An 18,852-nucleotide genomic window follows, 5' to 3' on the forward strand; every position below is an offset into this window, starting at 1 on the left:
CACCATAAAGAAATCTCCATGAGTTGGCATGTGAACTTCTTCGTCCTCCGAATCAGTTGACCAAACTTCCACGTTCCCATCATCACTATTGTCCTCTGTCACCACCAAAGCTGGCTTGCTAGAATTCTTGCGAAGTTCTTCAAACTTCTTTACGTAATAAGCTTCATCCTTATTCTTTTCTTTCTTCTCATTCATCTTTCGCAACATGCATTCTTTTGTGAAATGATTATTTTCATGACAGTAGTTACAATCAAAGCCTGAATCACCAAGAAGCTTTATCTCATTGTTTTCATCATTTCTTTGAGAGTTTTTGAAACTTCCATTTCTTGATCTTTCTGAATTTGAACTTCCTTGCTTGTGATTATTTCCAGCAAATTCATTCTTGTTATTTTTGAAACTTGAATTTTTTTAAAGAATTTCTTTGGATTTGTCACCATTAGAACTTTGTCTTCTTTTGTGAGATATTCATCTAAAATATCATATTCAGAATCTTCCACAACAATTTTTGACTTCTTTTGCTTTTGACTTCTTTTGCTTTGGACTTTCCAGTTTATATGACTACCGTAAGGTTGACGACGCACAGTTTATATGACTAGTTCCAGTCCAATGTCATTGGCCGCGTACCAATAACACCAGACTGGGGGGACTTGATGATATATGGTCCATTGACATGGCCTAGACTGCTCCAACGCGCCAGCCTGGCCTGACGCGCTCCTGCCAGCCCTGCCTGGCGTTCCCTTGCTAGCCCTTGCTGGGGACTCCCTTGCCAGCCCTGCTGGGGACTCTCCTGCCGGCCCGGCCAGGCGCTCCCTCGCCTGGCACTCCCTTGCCATCCTCTCCTGGTGCGCGCCCGCCAGCCCTGCCTGGGGCGCGTCCGCTAGCCCCGCCCGGCGCCTCCGGGCGGCCTTGCCCAGCTCCTTGCTAGCTGGGCCTGAATTGGGCTGGCCCAAGGCCAGACCCAATTCCCCTTGACCTAATTGTCCACTATAAATACAATAGTGCCTCCTCCTTGAAGGAGGAATCTTCCCCAGGTGGTTCAGCCACCACTAGACTTCCCCCATGGCTCAGCCGCCACCCTATACTCCGGCCGGGTGGCTCAGCCGCCACCCGCCGCCGTCAGCCACCATACACCACCACTAGCACCAAGATGGTCCTCTCTAGCTAAAGAGAGCCATCTCAGATCTTCTAGCTGATCTAACTTGACCGTCGGAGTCCGCTCCCGGGGCACAGTCCCTGGGACGGCTCCAACGACTTTGCACTGTGATATCCATATCTTCGCCGCAGCAGAAGACCAGAAGAGTCGCCGGAGTTCGATGTCGCATCATTTGGCGCCATCCCGGATTCGAGCAAGTAGCAAAAGCCTCAGTCGCTTTCAAGTTCGTTTTTCCTCAGATCTGATGTGTTTTCATCTCAGGTTTCTTCAGATCTGTTAATTTCTAGTATCATTTGCTCAGATCTGTTCATGTTTGGCATCAATTTGTTCAGATCCGTTTGGCTTTTGCCAAGATCTGTTCAGATCAATTTGCTTCTTGACAAGATCTCTTCAGATCTGTTAAACCATTTTAGATCTCAAGATCTACTCCATTTTTCAGTTCAGATCTTTAGATCCATTTTCGTTTTCAAGTTCAGATCTGTAGATTTGTTTTCGTCTTGAAGCTAAGATCTCAAGATCTGTTGATTTTTTAACTCACCTAAACATTTATGAAACTTGCAAAGACGTTTTAGATCTATCAACGTTTTTGGTTCAGATCTTCAGATCTGTTCGTTTTTTTGTTCACTTAATCACCTCTGAAGTTTAGAAACACTAGCTCAACCCCGTCTTTATTTAAATTTTCGGGGATATAGGAGGTTTTTATGAGCTTTCTTCCATTTACATTCATATTTTGGTATTTTATGGATGCAACTTGAGAGTTGAAGAACTTTTTGGTAAATACTTACTTTATTTTCAGTTTATTTTATAAAAGCAATCAACTTCAGTTTGTGATTTTCTTTGCAAGACTTCTTTGAAGTTGTTTACTCAGTGTTTTCTCTAAAAGCTTAGAGATAGAGACACAAAATTTCTTCCAGATCTGTTTCTTGCTCACATCTTGAGAAGGAAAGAAAGTTTAGGAAGAAAACCCTTTCAGAATCATTTTTTGTTTATGTTTTGGTGTTTTTCAGCAAGTCTGAAAAGAAAAGAAATTTTTGTTGTTTACTGGGTAGAAGTTTGGGAAAAGAACAGAAGTTTTTATGAGTTCTACCTCATTCCAGTTTATCTTGATGGTTTATTGAGCAAGATGAGGGGAAAATAAGCTTCTATAAGCTTTTGTTCTATTTTCAGATCATGATTAGCAAAAAAAATCTTTTAGTTCATAATTTTCTACGAACAAGACCTTCTCAAGTCTGTTTTGTTAATGCTTTGGGTCTGTTCAGTAAGTTTCAAGAAAAAGAAGCTTTTTATCCCATCTTAAGTTCATATGTTATCAGAAAATCGAATTGTTGAAATTTCGTTGAGATTTTCTGCATAGAACTTTAATCTCTGGAACATTTATTTGTAACCATGGCTGGCATGCTTGTACGTTTTACCAAAATGTTTATTTGGTGTTTTCTTCAACCTCTGAGAATATATATGAAAAAAGAAGAGAGGAAGGAGGTCTTTATGAGTTTTTACCATCCATTTTTCTGTTCATATAATATCCAAGTTCATTTCAGATATGGGTTTATGTGTACAAGTTCATTTAAGTTGTGAACACAGCTATGTTACTTGTACATTCCAAAATCCATCACATGGTGTTTTTACCTCAAAGTTTTACCTTACCCTTCTAAAAATTTGTTGCTTAGTAAAAAAAAATAAAAAATAAAAAGGGGAAGAGAGGGGTAGAGAGAAGTTCCGTAAGAAAAGTGGTACAAAAGGAACAAGAGGATGCATACAAAAATAAAAAACAAGTGTATATGCACAGGATTTACAGCTCATGCTTACAAGATATTACAACAAATCCTATTGGTTATCATCTCAAAAGCTGACAAACAATAAAAAAGGGAGGGGATACCATATACAGTGCATGCAGTGTACATCAGAAAACAAAACCATTAATGGTTCACAGTATAGGCATGGGACCCACCTGGTCCAATCCACGCACACAAAAGCTGCATAAAAGTCAATGGACCACAGGAGGGGCCCACTATGTCCATCTCCTCCGTTCAGGGGGTACGACCATCGTCGATCGCTCCATCCTCGAGAACCACCAGTTACCACCCGATTCGTTCTCGTACGAGGGTCAACATCACCGGCAATCCCAGACCATCAGAGCTCAAGAATAATCGATCGTCGGCCCCCTATGTCTTCCTGATTCACCACCAACCACCGCTCCTTCACCGACCAGCAGCACTCCTGGCAGCAACCTCAGGGCAGATCTTCCCGGTGGCCTCTGTCTTCATTGGTTCATCTCTGAGAAGTGAAGATAGCGCTCCACCGGTTGTACAACTTCTCCAACACACACAACCTAGCACCCGTGGAGCTCTGATCGCGGTCTATCCGTCGATTCCCGGCAACAGCTACCCGCCTCTTTGTTCCCCACTACCACCGGTAAATGAAGTCAAAAGCAACATCAATCAATAATGATATCTGGATTACCTATCGATCGCTGCCATCTCCGTCGGACCACACACCAGCGGACATCTTCAAGATCTAATGTCGCCGGTCCAATCGCTCTCTCGCCAGGCCGTCGACACTCAACAAGCATCACCTCCAACAGCGATCAACGAACTTTTTCCCGATCATTTCTACCAACTGAAGCCAAACCCATAGCGCCTCACGCCACCCTGCTTCCTAATCGGAGTCACCACTGGTCACGGGACTCGTGACCCCGTATACCTCTACATCCGGTGACCTCCAGGCGACGCTACAGACCCGTCATCGACGAGCCATATCACCAATCACCGATCGACCTCATCCTCCAAGCCAATGCTGCCGCCAACTGGAACCAAGAATCGCCAGGCAACCACTCCTATGGCCGCCGTCGGCTGCTTCTGTGTCGACACCGTGACCACCGGATCGCCCATATCCTCCAATCGACGACCCAGCAACTCCAAAACGAACCACCTGTTACCTTCGTCACCATCGACGAACCGGAACAATTTCTCCATCGGAGCAATCAACCCCGAGTACCGCCAATTGCTTCTGACCCAGTTGAGAAGCCTCCGAAAACAGCTATCGACGACCCTAGAAAAACGTTGCTGTCGGAGCTGTAACTCCGTTCCACTCTCGATGGTTGTTCTCCAGCGACGAACCAAAGATCGTTCGCCATTGCACTGGGTGCAATTTCAGCGAGAAGACAACCTCAAACCTGTTCGTTTGACGTTGAGTCCCAAACGACGGGTCTTCTGTTTCCAAAATTTGAACAAAATGTTGGGCATACCCTAAATCAGTATTTGGGCTGATTAATCAAATGGGTTGCCAATACTTGGGCTCACAACTTGTAATTGGGCTACTACTTCTCATCTTGGACTCATAAGCTACAAACAGGCCAAGTAATTCATTGACATTTTAATTGGGTTGTCTCAATAAGCATCAAATGGCCCAGTAAGCCCAACTTTAGAAGAGACACTGCGACCCACACCCCTTGGAATTTTCAAAAAAAAAAAAAAAAAGAGAAATTGGGCTAAGTATTTTAAATGGACTCTTAATAGTCTAATTTTGGGGTTTTTGGGGTAAGCAATCCTTTTTGGGCTCAGCAGCTTTTGGGTTTCATCAATTTTTTGAGCCTCCATTAAATTATATTTTAATGGGCTGGTTCAACAACAAAAACCAGCAACTTTACACTCGCACACCGCAAGCCCCGCTCAGCAAATACATTTTAGAATACGCTTGGTATTTTCAAAAAAAAAAGGAGGGGGAGAAGAGTAGTACACTACTACTGCTACTCGTGAAGCATTTCGAAATAGCCCTCAACAATTGTGTTGCTCGGCTATCAGCAGCTGTGTTGACCAACTTCAGACAGTCTTGCCACTCAGCTCTCACCACTCATGTTGATTGGCCCTCGCTAGTCTCGCTGCTTAGCCCTCAGCAGTTGCGCTGCCTGGCTCTCAGCGGTTGCACAGCCTGACTCTCAGTAGCGATGCGGCCCAACCCAGCAGCTGCAAGGCCTAGCCATCAGTAGTTACGTTGTTGGACTAGCAGTCGCGCTGCCTAGCTCTCGGCAGCCGCGCCACCTAGTTTTTGCTAATACTTGGGTCGCCTAGCTCTTTCCAGCAGCTATGTATCTCGCCTTTCAGCGGCTATACATCCGTCTTCGCCTCCTCTAAAGAAAAAAAAAGAGGGGGGGGGGATAGTGTTGGTACGACACTATGTAGAAGTGATTTTTATTCCCAAGGGGGAAGAGTTAAAGTACATAAAAAGCTGACACCATGAATGATGGTGTATCCCCGAGGTGACGTTGGTATTCCGGATTGAAAGAGTAGCCGCGTGGTCCAACTCTCGGTAGTACTGTTGCCCAACTCTCAATAGTCGTGTTACTCACCTATCGCTAGCAGCTCGCTGCCCGGGCCTCAACGGCCCTACTGGCCAATTCCTGACAGCAGTCTCGCTACGCACCACTTGACAATAGCTACACTATCAAGCCCTAAGTAGCACCGCCACATGGCTCTCCGCAAACAGCCAAGACAGCGAGGCATCATTTATTAGTACGACTAGCGATGCAGCAAAGCATCAGGTACCATTTCGCTTTAACCCAGACTTATCACACGAGCTAGACACACAGATTGTAGGGTGCTACGCCCAATCATGCGAGGTTCAGTACCCTCGCCTTGAGTCGCCTGGCTTCTCAGCCCGACTCCATTATAGCAGCAAGATCCGCATGCGAGGTTCAGTACCCTCGCCTTGAGTCGTCTGGCTTCTCATCCCGGCTCCATTATAGCGGCAAGATCCGCATGCGAGGTTCAGTACCCTCGCCTTGAGTCGTCTGGCTTCTTAGCCTGACTCCGTTATAGCGGCAAGCTCCGCATGCGAGGTTCAGTACCCTCGCCTCGAGTCGCCTAGCTTCTCAGCCTGGCTCCGTTATAGCGGCAAGCTCTGCATGCGAGGTTCAGTACCTTCGCCTCGAGTCGCCTGGCTCCTTAGCCCGACTCCATTATAGCAACATGCTCCGACCATTCCACGCGACGCTCTTCCGCGTGACTTATCTACGATCGCTGGAAGCCAAGCCCAAGCCATTCCACGCGTTGCTCTCCCGCGTAACATCTCCATGATCATTGGCTGCTAAACCCAAGCTACTCTCCTAAGTCGCGCAACATAAGTCGCGCATCACAAGCTTATTCCACACCATGATCTTGGTGCTTCCTCTCTCACAGTCATCATGTTTCTCTTGTGCTCGGACGATCGATGAAGTGTTATCTACATTACACCATGCAAGAAGGTCATCCCGACAGTGGCCCTGCTACCTACGACCCCACAACATCTCTGTTTCCTGGCTCTCGGAAATGGTATCGCTGTGCAACCCTACCTGTAGCCTCGCCGCGTACCCCACAGCATCTCTGTTTCCTGGCTCTCGGAAATGGTCTCGCTGTGCAACCCTACCTGTAGCCTCGCCGCGTATCCCACAGCACCTCTGTTTCCTGGCTCTCGGAAACGGTCTTGCTATGCAACCCCAACCTATAGCCTCACTGCCCATCCCTCAACAATTCTGTTGTCTGGCTATCGGCAATAGTCTCGTTATGTGACCCTCGCTAGCAACCTAATCGCACAGTTCTTGGAATCTCTTCCACTTATACTATGGTCAACAACCTTATGGTTTATTGGTTTAACAACATAGTCTGACACGGCTACCTACGCTACCCACATCAGACTGGGGGAATCCAGCTAGGTGTAGCCCGAGCAAGAAAGACCCTCAATACAGTTATTAATGCAGACTATGTAGATGGTTACTAGTGGCATCCCATCTCACATGGCTACCACAACAAGCACGACGGATAACAGTCTCAGGGACTGAATGGTCGCAGCAACAGGTACGTTGCGTTGCACCGATCAGCTCGCACTTCTCTCAATGAAGGAGTATCGAGTCAGCTCAAGCTGCATAGGCAATGTTTGGCTCATCGCATAACCCCACGGCTCTCTCGTGGGCAAGGTTCAGTTGTTCTCTCTATTATTTAAATGCTTTGGTTCTTTATCTAGTCCGATTCGATTGTCAGCAACCCAATCGCATCAGACTAGGGGGACTTGACGACGCACAGTTTATATGACTAGTTCCAGTCCGATGTCATTGGCCGCGTACCAATAACACCAGACTGGGTGGACTTGATGATATATGGTCCATTGGCATGGCCTAGACTGCTCCAGCGCGCCAGCCTGGCCTGACGCGCTCCTGCCAGCCCTGCCTGGCGTTCCCTTGCTAGCCCTTGCTGGGGACTCCCTTGCCAGCCCTGCTGGGGACTCTCCTGCCGGCCCGGCCAGGCGCTCCCTCGCCTGGCACTCCCTTGCCATCCTCTCCTGGTGCGCGCCCGCCAGCCCTGCCTGGGGCGCGTCCGCCAGCCCCGCCCGGCGCCTCCGGGCGGCCTTGCCCAGCTCCTTGCTAGCTGGGCCTGAATTGGGCTGGCCCAAGGCCAGACCCAATTCCCCTTGACCTAATTGTCCACTATAAATACAATAGTGCCTCCTCCTTGAAGGAGGAATCTTCCCCAGGTGGTTCAGCCACCACTAGACTTCCCCCATGGCTCAGCCGCCACCCTATACTCCGGCCGGGTGGCTCAGCCGCCACCCGCCGCCGTCAGCCACCATACACCACCACTAGCACCAAGATGGTCCTCTCTAGCTAAGGTGAGCCATCTCAGATCTTCTAGCTGATCTAACTTGACCGTCGGAGTCCGCTCCCGGGGCACAGTCCCTGGGACGGCTCTAACGACTTTGCACTGTGATATCCAGATCTCCATCGTAGCAGAAGACCAGAGGAGTCGCTGGAGGTTGATGTCGCATCAGTCACCAAGGCCAAAGAACCAACACTTGTAACCAAATTTTCTTCTTTTAGTACTTCATCTTCATGAGATTTTAATATACCAACAATTCGTGCAAAAGAGTAATTCTTGAATTGTTCATATGATTTGACAGTAGAAACAATTGTTTTCCATTCTGATCTCAGACTATTCATGAATGTGATCTTTTGTTTAATAGATTCCCTCTTCAACCCATGTTTCAGCATGCGACTTAAAAGATGATGAAACTGATTTACAGTTTTTACAATTGTTTCGTCAGACTTTTGCTCAAAAGATCCATATTCAAACAGAAGTGACGTTTGCAGAGAAGTAGTGAGATCAACCTCTCCAGAATACAATTCTTTTGATCTATTCCATATCTTGTGTGCATAGTCAAGATAGCTAATCAAACAAAAAGTATCAGGAGTAAGAGCAAACCTTATGATTCTCAAGGCTTTCAAGTTGCTAAGTAATTCGTCTTTTTCCACGGAATCAATTTGTTTATCTTCAGCAATGATAGTCTCATAATCATTTTTAGTTAGAACTTCCTCCTTTGTCTTATTATACTTGTGCGTTCCATTTTTTGATTGCTTTCCAGATGCTAGATCCATAAGTTTCAATCCCTAGAACATAATCTTCAAAGTGAAGAGCCCAAACTTCATAGTCTTCAGGAAATAAAATCGGAATTCTCATTGTGGAACCAATACTACTTGGAAGATTGAATGTGACAGAGTGTGAATCATCGTTCGACATTTTGAGTAAGATTTGATGTGAATCAGATTAATGAACTTGAAAAAGGAGTAGATTAAACGACTCAAACAAAGAATTAAAGATCAATCTACAAAACAATTTGCAAAATGCGGAACAAATCTGAAACTCGATGAACAGATTTGGAAGAACACAATGAACACAATGCACAGGAAGAACAGATCTGAAAAAAGTTCAAATAATCTCCCGCTCTGATACCAATTGATGGAACGATTAGATTTACAAATCAAACAACGATACCATTCACAAGAACACATGATGTAAATAAGATGGTCCATCTTGCGCCATGATGGCGCAACAGGTGTATGGATGGCGCAATAGGCTTCAAGTGTGGCGCAAGAACTTCTAGGTTGGAGCAACATCACCATCTTGGTGCAACAAGAACATGCATGGCGCAACAAGGCTATGCTTGGCACAACAAAATACTCCACGGTGCAACAAGAGTACCCCATGGCGCAAGAGGGAGTAGCTTGGCACAAGAAGGAATGCCCTTGGCGCAACAACATCCTTCTTAGCCCTACCCTTTATCAGATGGCGCAACAAGGTCCCCTTGTTTCTCCATATCACTCCCAAGTGCTCCAAACTTCTTCCAGATGCTCCAACCCCCTTTTATATGACCCGTTCCTTTGGCACTTGATCCACTCCTTTGTAAGACGATCCATTCCCTTCTCAAATGATCCGTTCCTTTGTCACATGCTCCATGAACCCCAAGTTCTCCATTGAGTTCCAAGTGCTCCAAATGATCCATGAGCATGATCCAAATGCTCCATGAGCATGATCCAAATGTTCCACGAGAATACTCCAAATGCTCGAGTTACATTTAACAATACTAGCATGCAATTCTAAAAGCTCAAACAATCAAGCATATAAAGGCATCTCTCCTAGCATGAAATCCTTAGTAGATCCTTAGCCCTAATCTAGCATGCAATTCTCATAACATATAACATAACAAACATGTATGGGTATTCTAAGAATCGCTTACTTGAGCTCGGCTGATTGCACGTACCACACCCGAGCGTATACTCGAATCCATCAAACCAAGGCTCTAATATTAACTTGTAACGTCCCAAAAATCATAACCAATTTTTTTATATATAAAATAAACCACCAACCAAACATGTTCCTCAAAAACTGTAACACTCATAAAAATCAAGCCAATTTAAAACTTTTTAAATCATTCAAAACCATTAGTTATTACAAATCTGTTTTCAAAATAGTTTCATATCAGAGTATCCTAGAAATCCAAATCAAAATATGAGGAAGTGTACGGTCACGCCTTCGCCTTCCCGCGGTCATCCGCCGTACCTGAAACAATAATCGATAAATGTAAGCTCGAAGGCTTAGTGAGTTACCCCCAAAATACCAACCTCATATAACCATAATCATATTATATCAACAAATACAGAACAACCATGCATATCGAGTCTACAGTGTGACTGATCCGCCCGCACCGGGCCTTCAGTCTACTTGGTCCACTCTCTGAGTCTACAGTATGACTGGTCCGCCCGCACCGGGCCTTCAGTCTATGTGGCCCACTCTCCCAGCCTCGACACGTCTGGACCGCCCTCTCGGGGCCTTCAGCCTATCCGGACCGCTCGCCGGGCCTTCGACCTGACTGTGTGCCCTCCCGGGTCTGCAGTCTATCCGGTCCGCCCTGGGTACGTTGGCCTACAACACAAAGCAGGACCCGCCTCAACCCAACCCCCCAATCAAAACAACCATGTGCACATATAACAGATAATCACATAACAGTCTATAGACAAACAAACCGATCTAAAAGATCATGTAGCATAGCAACATCCTATAAACAGGATACCGACCTAACCGGTCACTAACATAGCATCATCCTATATACCAGGATACCGACCTAAACCAGGTCACTAACATAGCATCATCCTATATACCAGGATACCGACCTAAACCAGGTCACTAAACATAATACTGTCCTAACTACCAGGACGCAAATCTAACAGATCAATAAACATATCATACAATACCCGGATACATATCCGATAAAGGGCCGGCCTTGGTGCCGTAGACCCTGTTGATATAGTGAGGATAACTCACCTCGTAAGTAGCTCGGAAGGTGGTGTCAAACTCCTCCAAATGTAGCTCCAACTCCAACACCTATATTCACCAATGTCCTTTTCTATAAATATCCAATTTATCAAAATACCCTCAGAAGTCAACTGGTCAAACCTTGGTCAAAGTCAAAGTCAACTGTCAAGGTTAACAGTCCATGTTGACCTTGACTCGTCGAGTACCCTTAGCTACTCGCCGAGTTCCTTGCATAACTTGCCAACCCGCCGAGTCACTCGTGTGACTCGTCGAGTTCCTAGTGTCAGTGGTCGTAACTCCTTGGCCAACTCGCCGAGTTTTCCCTTCATAACTCGTCGCGTTCATACGTGTCCAAAGGTTGGGAAAACCCTCGCCGACTCGCCGAGCCCACGGAAACCTTCATCGGACTCGCCGAGTCATTTATACAACTCGTTGAGTCTACGACAGTCTTCATCGGACCCGTCGAGTCGTTCATACAACTCGCCGAGCCTCGGGCTGGATTACCAGGCAAGCCTACGACGGTCCAATCGTCCCTAGGATGGAATACCCTCGTATCCCTCACATGTTTGGCCCAATCAACCCTCGGGTTGGAATACCAAACACATCAAGTCCAGTCAATCATAGGGTTCGGTCATCCTCAGAATGGAATACCTTAGATTTGAATACCTCCATGAACATAACTTGGGTCTACTCATAACTGGAGATCCAAGGATCTATCCTTGCGTCTCCTCCCCAATCCTCTGGTTCATCACAACCGAGTACAACTCCCATGAACCTTTACAGAACATTCATTCGAATGCGCTCCGACACCTTCAATCCTGGAATCCCGAAATCGGTCTGACTTCCTGGCAGACAACTCTACTGAACCGTTGTCACTTCCATACCACTTACACCCAATCCTGATAATTCGAGGTTCCCACCTGATGACGTGCCTAGGGCAGCACGGCAGAAGCACGAGCCGGACACGCCAACCGGCACTGGCCCAGCAGGCTTAGCGTCCGCTGGCACCCCGCGGGAGTAGAAGGCACAGGCGAAAGGCTCGCACACGCCAACCGGGCCCAGCCCAGCAGACTTAGCGTCCGCTGGCGCTCTCGGGAGCGGAACGCATAGGCGAAAGGCTCGTGCCCGCCTAGAGACGCTCCCAGCTCCAAGACAAAAGAAATGGTCAGGAGACAAGCAGGAGGATCAGACCATTACCGTCAGAGCCAATAAGAGCGCCCTAACGGTTAAAGGCGCATGACTCTCCAATCAGCGCCCCTGATCCTGTCTCCCCAAAAAACGATCTTGTCTGGTACGGATCAGGCAAGGGAGCTAGGTATAAAAGGATACGCTCTCAGACCTACGAGGTAAGCTCTCTGGACTCTCTAAGAGCGCACACCCAAAGACCCTAAACACTCTCTAACTTGACCGTCGGAGCGTTCTTCCGGGAGCTCCTCCCGGAAAGCGGCTGACGGCCTTCTTTCTTTGTGATCTTGCAGAGGCAATCGAGAATCCAAGTGAACAATACCGATCGAGCCAGACCAAGGTCGCATCATTTGGCGCCATCCGTTTGTGAGATCAAGAACACAAACTAAAAGCACGAAAGTGACAAGTGAATGGCGTCCAACGGCAGTGAGGGACAACAGGCAAGTCCCATACGCCTCATGGCAGCGTTTGACGAAACACCGCCGCCTACAGCGGTCAGCAGGGTCGCTACAGGCGAAGGAAGCTCAACGGTAATCACTGACGGTGCCCCACAACCGCCAGTTCACCAGCCAAGAACAACTCCGGTGGGGCCATTTCCAACAACGTCCTTTCAGATGCCACCGTTCTTCGTGCCGCCATTGCAACAAACACAACCGGTTCACTCAGCGATGATTCCACCAGGCCACGTCTTCAACATCCCACCGTCGTTTACAGTGACATTGCCGTACCAGGTGACAAGCGGGCAGAGTTCAATGCTTTCAGTACCACCGTTGGCACAAACCATGATAGCTCATCCGCCACCTGTCTATTCACTGGCCGGCACATGGGCCGGACCAACCATCACTGCTAACAATAACTTACAGCAGACAACAACGGTTAGCCCTATGCACCCTATACACCCTTTCCCCTCCAGTTACCCACTCCAACTACCATTCCAGCCGTATCCCTTTTACGGACCAAGCCCTGGCTACCACACGCCGCCACCATATGGCTTAAACACACAATACCAACCGTCGGGAGCGTCCACCACCCCAGGCCACGAATGCCTTTCCCGTAGTGTGACGTCTCCGTTTGTCAAAGAGTTGTTGGACTACAAAATACCAAACACAGCCAAACTACCGACGCTCAAGACGTATAACGGCACCACTGACCCAGATAGACACATCGACACATATGAATGGACCATGACGTCATTAAAGCTTGATGAAAGGTTTTGGTGCACGTATTTCCCAACTACACTCGACGGCAACGCCGGCACGTGGTTCAAGACGCTACAACCGGGCAGCATTTCCAATTTTGCCCAGCTTAAGTATCTTTTTCTTACCAACTTTATGCAATTACGCAAGTACAAGGGAGACTCTCATTCAATCATAGGCTGTAAGCAAAAGGAGGGTGAAACTGTACGGGAATACTTCACAAGGTTCATAAACGCCACGTTAGACGTACCGGGGCATGATGAGGGGCTCATAACCGGTGCCTTCACGTGGGGGCTTTTGCCAGGCCCTTTATCGCAAAAACTCATGGGAAAGAAGCCTCTAACACGGGCCGAATTGAAGGAAAGGGTGGAACGATATTTGAGACAGGAGGATGGCGAAGCAGCAAAACAGGCCTACTTGAATGCAATGACTACCAGACACCACAACCTGGGTCACATGGATTTCCGAGGGGGAAGTAGGCACTACGGCCAAGCAAGGAGACCACAGGCTCAGTTCCGACCGTTTGCCAAGGATGACAGGCGTGGCCGTCGCCCGGAGGTGTACACGGTGTCGGAGAAGCAGCAGCCAGCCAAATCGCCAAAGAACCGGTACTGCGATTACCACAAAAGTAAGACGCATGACACAACTAACTGTTCGGTATTAAAAAAAGAAATGGAAGAGAAGCAGCTTAAAGGGGACCTGGTGGAAATAGCACGAAGCTTGCGTGCCAAGTTTGACGCTGAAAACGCTAAAAACATACCTCGCGAAGGAGTCCAGCCTAAGGAGATATTCATGATACGGAGTAAGAGAAGCAGGGGAGAGCAACAAACGGAACAAGGGACCACCAGAACCCCGATGCGCACGCTCACATTCTCTGTTCAAGACCCTCGCCCGGAGGGATGGAGGGGCGACGACCCACTGGTAATCCAAGCCTCCATCAGGGATGTAATCATACACAGGGTCTACGTTGACACAGGAAGTTCGGCGGACATCATTTATGAGCACTGTTTCCGGATTCTCCCAGATCGCTAGAAAGACAACCTACGGCCCACGACGGGGAAGCTGGTTGGGTTCACCGGCCATAGCCTATGGCCGCTAAGCACAATTCACCTTCCCTTGACCATAACCAGCCACGATAAGCAGCAAAAGAAAACCGCCCTGATTGACTTTGTGGTCATCCGACATGCGGCGGAACACAATATTATTCTAGGGAGAACAGCTCTCTTAAAGCTATGAGCGGTTCCATCAACCATGCACGGAGTTATAAAGTTCGATACTCCAACGGGCGCAGCCACGGTACTGGCCACTCCACCGAAAGAATTATAATGCTTTACAATTATGAAACCAGCAGAGATAACTAAAGAGGCCAAGAAGCTGAGACGCGACCCCGCAAAAGGAAAGGAGGTGATCAACGCGGAACACCCTGACCAGCCAGTCAGTATTGGATGTGATCTCCCAAGTCGCGTAAGAGGAGCGTTGGTCGACTTGCTCAAGCGGTATAAACACGTGTTTGCATGGACCCCCACGGACATGGTGGGGGTACAAAGGAAAGTCATTGAGCACAAACTTGTAATTAAACCAGGAGCAAAGGAGGTTAAGCAAAAGAAGAGGGTCCAGGGTGGGGACCGTAATAGGGCAATCAACGCCGAAGTGGCCAAACTAGCAGAAGCTGGAATAGTAAGGGAAGCAATATTCCCGACGTGGATCGCCAACCCAGTCATGGTCCGCAAGCAAGATGGGTCATGGCGAATGTGCATAGACTTTTCCGACTTAAACAAAGCATGCCCTAAAGACTGCTACCCCTTCCCAGAAATTGACCAGAAGGTAGAGTCATTGCAAGGATTCAAGCTGAAGTGTGTTTTAGACGCATATAAAGGGTATCACCAGATCTTGATGAGCAAATAGGATGAGGAAAAAACGGCTTTTTACACGGACCATGGCACCTTCTGTTACACTAAGATGCCTTTCGGTCTAAAGAATGTCGGGGCTACATACCAGCGCCTAGTTGACTCGATCTTTGCCAAACAAAGTGGGAGAAACATTGAAGTATATGTGGACGATATGGTGATCAAGAGCCCGCACGAAGACAAGATGTTGCAAGACATCGATGAGACTTTCCAAACCCTAGAGAAGGTAAAAATGAAGTTAAACCCGGCTAAGTGCACGTTTGGGGTGGAAGAGGGGCAGTTCTTGGGGTACTATGTCACCAGGCAGGGCATCCAGCCCAGCCCGACCAAGGTGGACGAGCTCATTGAAACGCCAACCCCAAGCACCCTCAGGGACGCGCAGGGCCTGAACGGGAAGCTTACAGCTCTGAGCAGGTTCATCTCAAAATCCGCTGACAAGGCCATGCCGTTGTTCCACACGTTAAAAGGCTGCATCGAGAAGAGCAACTTCCAGTGGACGAACGAGGCAGAAGTAGCGCTCCAGAAAATCAAGGAGGCATTACACAAGTTACCCACGCTGGCCAGTCCCGTCCCGGGGGAGACGTTGCAAATGTATCTTTCGACCTCAAACGAAGCAATATCCTCAGTATTAACTGTAGAAAGGGAAGGAGAACAGAGGCCGGTGTATTTTGTAAGCAGGGCATTACAAGGGCCAGAACTCAACTACCCCCCTGGAAAAGTTAGTCCTGACACTCATCTACGCGGCACGACGACTAAGGCGGTATTTTCAAGCACATCAGATCAAAGTGCTAACAAACTGCCCCATCATACAAATACTGCTTAAACCAGAGACGTCGGGCCGGCTAGCGAAATGGGCAATCGAATTAGGGGAACATGACATAAGTTACCACCCGAGAACAAGTATTAAGGGACAAGCGTTGGCCGACTTCCTGCTAGAAATCCCAGACGAGGGGGGCCCTGCCAAGGAGAAAGTGTTGGCAGTTGAAGAAGCTCCGCTCGACAACAGTTCATGGACATTATATACGGACGGAGCATCCAGCAGGGAAGGCTCGGGGCGGGGCTAATCCTGACTAGCCCAGAGGGGGAAGAAGTGACCTACGCCCTCCGTTTTGATTTTCACACGTCAAACAATGAAGCGGAGTACGAGGCTCTGCTCGCGGGATTGCGACTAGCCAAGCAAATGGGGGCAAAGGCTGTAACAGCCCTGACGGACTCAAGGCTAGCAGCGAACCAGTTCAATGGAAGTTTCGAGGTGAGAGATCAGAGAATGGGAAGGTACGTGAAGACGGTGAAACAACTAATCGAGTCGTTTAAGCAGTTCACAATAAGGCAGATACCTAGAAGCGAGAACAAGAAGGCGGATGCCTTAAGCAAATTGGCATCCACGTGCTTCGATCACCTATCGAAGAAAGTCTTGGTAGAGGTGCTCCGAGAAAGAAGTATAGATGAACGGCAGGTGAATACCCTAACGACCACTGGACCAACGTGGATGACACCATTTAGGGAATACCTGCAAAGAGGGGTGCTCCCGGACGATCACGGCGAGGCCAGGAAGATACTTATAAAAGCGCCCTCATATGCATTAATAAATGGAGAGCTATACAGGAAAGGGTTCACAGCGCCATGGCTAAAGTGTGTAGACCAAGCCAAAGGGAGAGAGATGCTACAGGAAGCACACGCAGGCAAGGTGAGTGCACACGAGGGGGCACGGGCCCTAACAGGCAAAGTACTACGAATGGGTGTATACTGGCCCACAATACAGCAAGATGCGCTAGAAATAGCCAGGAGATGCAGGGAATGCCAGTCGTACGCCCCAGTCCAAACAAACCCCCCCAGCACCACTGCATAACATATCTAGCCCGTGGCCGTTCTATCAATGGGGTATAGATATAGTGGGCCCATTCCCGGAAGCACCAGGAAAGCTGAAATACATGGTGGTGGCCGTGGATTACTTCACAAAATGGATTGAAGCAGAGCCGTTAGCGTGCATCTCAGGGAGACACATGATAAAGTTTGTATGGAGGAATATTATAACAAGGTTCGGGACGCCTAAAGTACTCATCAGTGACAACGGCCTGCAGTTTGCCGAGAACCCATTCAAGGAGTGGTGCGCCACTAAAGGGATAAAGCAACGGTTCACGTCAGTAGCGCACCCACAAGCGAACGGGCAGACGGAAGTGTCCAATCGAACTATTGTGAATGGAATTAAGAAAAGGCTGGGCAGAGCAAAAGGGAACTGGCCGGAGGAAATACCAACAGTGCTATGGTCATACAGGACCACACCACGAACAAGCACGCAAGAAACCCCATTCAGCTTGACATACGGGACGGAAGCCATGCTCCCCATGGAATTAACAGTGAGTACGCTAAGGGTGGCTAGCACAGATGAAGAAAGCAATGCACAGGACCTGAGGGTAAACCTAGATATCCTAGAAGAAAAACGCGAAAAATCAGAGATGCGCCAGGCTGCATACAAGCATGCAACAGAAAGGTATTACAACCAAAGGGTAAAGAAGAAATCGTTCAAAATGGCCGAGTATGTTCTAAGGAAAAACGAAGCAAGTCGAGCCCAACCCCAAGGCAAACTAGGCCCAGCGTGGGAAGGCCCTTACAAAGTCACGGAAACAAAATGGAATGGCGCGTATGCCTTAGAAACGATGGAAGGAAAGCAGATTCCAAGAACGTGGAACGCCAGGAATTTGAAAAAGTTTTTCTTTTGAAAAGAGAAAAGTATAATCCCAGTCGATCGATACGCTGCTTAGTGCGGCACATCCCAAGTGCTTAGTGTACACAAGTCCATGCTTAGTGACATGAGTTTCATACTTAGTGTATTTGTAGTCCATGGTTAATGTAATGGGATTATTCAAATGCTAATCTTTAATACTTAGTGTATTAACTCTTAACGATTGAAAATGTGCATGTAGAGATCCATTCGTTGGGTACTAAGAGTACCGATACTTAGCGTATCGACAATGACATAGGCGAAGCAGAACGCCTAGCGCATCAGAGCGCTATGTTCTTTTCAATATATATATATATATATATATATATATATATATATATATATGAAAGAGAGTAAGCAACAAACAAATAGCGCTTAGAGTTCGTGATTACACACATAAAACAGAGAATATTGTTCAAAAGCCCATACGTTATACAAACTAAAGGCACCACATGGCCATCAAAAGAAACATACAAGACAGAAACTAAAACATGCAAAGAAATTTTCACGCCCCAAGAGGGGTAGCACACGATGCCGGAGCGTCTTCAACAACATCATCCTCGCCACATGTGACTTCGTTTCCCACAACAGCCACCTCACCTTCTCCAAGATCACCATCACCACCCTCGTTACCCTTCCCAGCATCGACCTCAGCCACCGGCACAATACCCTGACCCATTGCACTTTCCGGAGTACCCTCTGAACCAGCAAACGAGCACAACTCTCGGAGACCTCCAACACCCAATTCACCCAGACCCAACAAGGACGCATGATCCATACTGGCAAAAGATAACAAAGCGTCATTCACACTAACCACGGGACCGACAGAAGCGGCATCAACACCGACATCTCCACCACCAGCACTAGCAAAGGTTTTCTGAACAGACTCAACCTCGACCATAAAAGCAGCATGCCGGATGAGACTTATCGCGTTAGTAAAGTCCGGGTGCTCAATCAATTTATCAACAATTCTAACAACACCAACATGCACCAGCCAATCCAAATCCTGACGGGAAGCGTCCAAATCCGATTGCAATGACGAAATAAGCTTATCACGATCAGCAGCATCGCGTTC

The 18,852-nt window shown here is 47.7% G+C and overlaps 1 protein-coding gene across 1 annotated transcript; it reads left to right on the plus strand.

Moving 5' to 3' along the window:
* The first annotated feature begins 16,064 nt into the window (after positions 1-16,064).
* LOC145126412 (uncharacterized) lies at positions 16,065-16,904 on the plus strand. The gene has a single exon (XM_079061784.1). It carries the CDS (start codon positions 16,065-16,067, stop codon positions 16,902-16,904), a length of 840 nt encoding a protein of 279 aa, XP_078917910.1.
* The last annotated feature ends 1,948 nt before the right edge of the window (positions 16,905-18,852 follow it).

The sequence above is a fragment of the Lactuca virosa genome, chromosome 7, assembly GCF_052849685.1.
Source record: "Lactuca virosa cultivar CGN04683 chromosome 7, Lactuca_virosa_CGN04683_v6, whole genome shotgun sequence".
NCBI lineage: Eukaryota > Viridiplantae > Streptophyta > Magnoliopsida > Asterales > Asteraceae > Lactuca > Lactuca virosa.

Bases quoted from the DNA above. Each gene is read 5' to 3' on its own strand.
- LOC145126412 (XM_079061784.1), top strand. From the start codon at position 16,065: ATGGACATTATATACGGACGGAGCATCCAGCAGGGAAGGCTCGGGGCG.